At 34.2% G+C, this 2,500-nt stretch overlaps 1 protein-coding gene across 2 annotated transcripts in view; it reads left to right on the forward strand.

The window, feature by feature from the left end:
* LOC125042228 (phospholipid scramblase 1-like) overlaps positions 1-2,500 on the forward strand; it is a 26,071-nt gene that overhangs the window by 22,139 nt on the left and 1,432 nt on the right. For both annotated transcript variants that reach the window (XM_047637734.1, XM_047637733.1), the window contains 2 exons: positions 567-784; positions 2,427-2,500. The exon at positions 2,427-2,500 is cut by the window's right edge and continues 100 nt beyond it. In XM_047637734.1, coding sequence (XP_047493690.1) covers positions 567-784; positions 2,427-2,500 — 292 coding nt within the window. The remainder of the gene's footprint in view (positions 1-566; positions 785-2,426) is intronic.

The following is a 2,500-nucleotide window of genomic DNA, read 5'->3' on the forward strand; positions in this document are numbered from 1 at the left end:
ATTTAGAGTTGGCAGTAAGCACTTTACGTATCATTCTTTAAAACTTTCTAATCATTTGTCTGTGAAGCTGTCAGTTTCCTCAAATAACAAATTGAAAGTAGATTATATCTCAGTCATCTCTGGAATCTTGTAGGATCTTTTATTAGTAGATTTTTATTGATCAAGAAACCTAACATTCAAGAATATATGTCCTAAAGTATAAACCTCTGTTTTTGATAAATTAAAGTCAAGCCTATATATTTGGATGACACACAGTGTAATGGCACAGCAAACAAGGCAGTTGTGCAGATGAAAAAAGATGTTTCATATCTTGTTGAAAAAATCTAACATTGCATCTACTAGTATGGCTACTTGTATTGTAAATAATAATTGTAATAATTGTAATCATGTATTGTAGTGTATAAAAATTGCCTGGTGTATATAGGTAGAATGCATTAATTTAATGATTGGACTTTGAAGCTTCTGCCTAATTAAAGGCCTGCTCAGAATAACCATGCTTGAAGATATGATATAAAGTCTTAATGCTGTAATAAGAAATTATTGTAAATATGAATGTGTCCCCACAGTGCTCTCAGGTTGTGAGATGAACAACAAGTACTTGCTGAAAAACAGTGTAGGCCAGCAGTTCTTGAAAGCAGTGGAAGACACTGATTGCTGCACCCGACAGTGCTGTGGGCCAATGCGCAGCTTTGAGATGCAGCTTCTGGATAACCATGACCAGGAAATATTACACCTCAGTCGACCCCTTGCTTGTATAAACTGCTGTTGTTCCTGCTGCCTCCAGGTGAGTAAATTTTAATTGTTATTTTCCTATTACTCTACCAAGTCGGACATTCTTGCATGGGCATACCAAGGTAGGTATCTTAGGCCAAAACTAGCAGGTTTGGCAGGTTACTGGAACTTGAGCAAAAGTGCTAGTATTCAGTAATAGCCTTGTTTTGAGTGGTCATTTTTGCTTTTGCTTGTGGCTGATCTTGACAATTTCCCCAATCTGTCACTTCTGGCTGGACAACCACATTACATAGCTTGTAACCAGAGGACCATCATTTATAATTTTGATAGATTCAGTTGCATTTGTACTAATTTTTCAGTTATTTATTTTATTTAGAATAATTTATTTTGCACTACCCCTGCCTTCTCTTAGTATGCTTTCCTCTATAGCAGCTAAAACTCATGCAGCTGTGCACATTGCTCACCCTTGTTTCTCAGAACAGTTTTTGGGTTTCATTGTAGAACTGCTCCCCTATTTATAAGTTTCAAACATGTGCTTATGTACAAAGGATTTATTAAGATAGTCTGATAAATATCTATTACTTTTTATATTTGATATGCCTGTTATAGTTCATATACACTTAGTTTAACTTTAGAGTCATCAGTCAGATGCCTCCTTTCTCATGTGTATACAAAATTGCCATTTTTATTGTGCTTTATTTGGATTTCTTTTTATATAGGTATTAGAAATTGCAAATATTACCTTTTTGATGCTTAAATATATCAATGGTTTAAATGAAACTCATGGTATGCATGGTCGTACCTACAACATATAAAATCTTGCATATATAAAATGTGTAATGATATAAAGATTGTTAATGCAGTAAACAGGAAATTTGTAGGCCAGATGCTTATGTTGATAATTGAAGGTTAGATATGATTTCCTGTTGTACTTTGGGAGATCTTCCTTTTATGTATGTTTTTTTTTTTGACACGTGAGATGTATGTTATTTATATGATCTTTGTAAATATTGTCACATATGCTTCTGATTATATTTCTGTGAAGGTTTCACTGTATCTGTTTTTCACACAACACCAGTTTACATTTACAGATTAATAGGCTTTGATTTCATCTGCCTGGATTTTCATAATGAACCAGCTTTTCACCTCAGGAGTGTCTTTGAGGAATTTACCAAGTCATATATTGCAGACTAATTCTTAGGCCTCTTCAAATAACACTCTGTAGAAGAGCAGTAGTTCAGTCTACCAGTATGACTTTTTATTAAGTAGAGAAGGGCATGGCACTACTCCAGCTCTGAAGTTAGAAAAGGATTAGTTGCTTGTTAGTAAGGAAAATAATGATGGATTTTGGAATCAAGATGCTCTTGTTTTAATATGCTCTCTGTGTTTTATTGTTGTGATGAATTTTCTCCATTTTCTTTTTTTTTTTGGGGGGGGGTTATTGTTTTATTATTTGTATATTTATTTCTACAAAGTTGCAGCAATTTCTGAAAGAACAATATTTACTAGTACTCATCAGATCTTAAATGATCTTTTGGCATGTTTGGATTCTTTGAAATGGGGGCTCTCTTGAAAGCTGTTCAGTTGTGATGCAGATGAAGATATTTAATCTTAGTGCTCTAACTACCATTACTTGCATATGATATATGCATAGATATTTTTAGTGTATCTACACAAGGCTCTTGAATTTGCAGTCAATGGAAGTATCGTCTCCTCCTGGAACTCCACTTGGCAGCATACATCAGGAATGGAGTATCTGCACACCTAT

The sequence above is a fragment of the Penaeus chinensis genome, chromosome 31 (genome assembly GCF_019202785.1).
Source record: "Penaeus chinensis breed Huanghai No. 1 chromosome 31, ASM1920278v2, whole genome shotgun sequence".
NCBI lineage: Eukaryota > Metazoa > Arthropoda > Malacostraca > Decapoda > Penaeidae > Penaeus > Penaeus chinensis.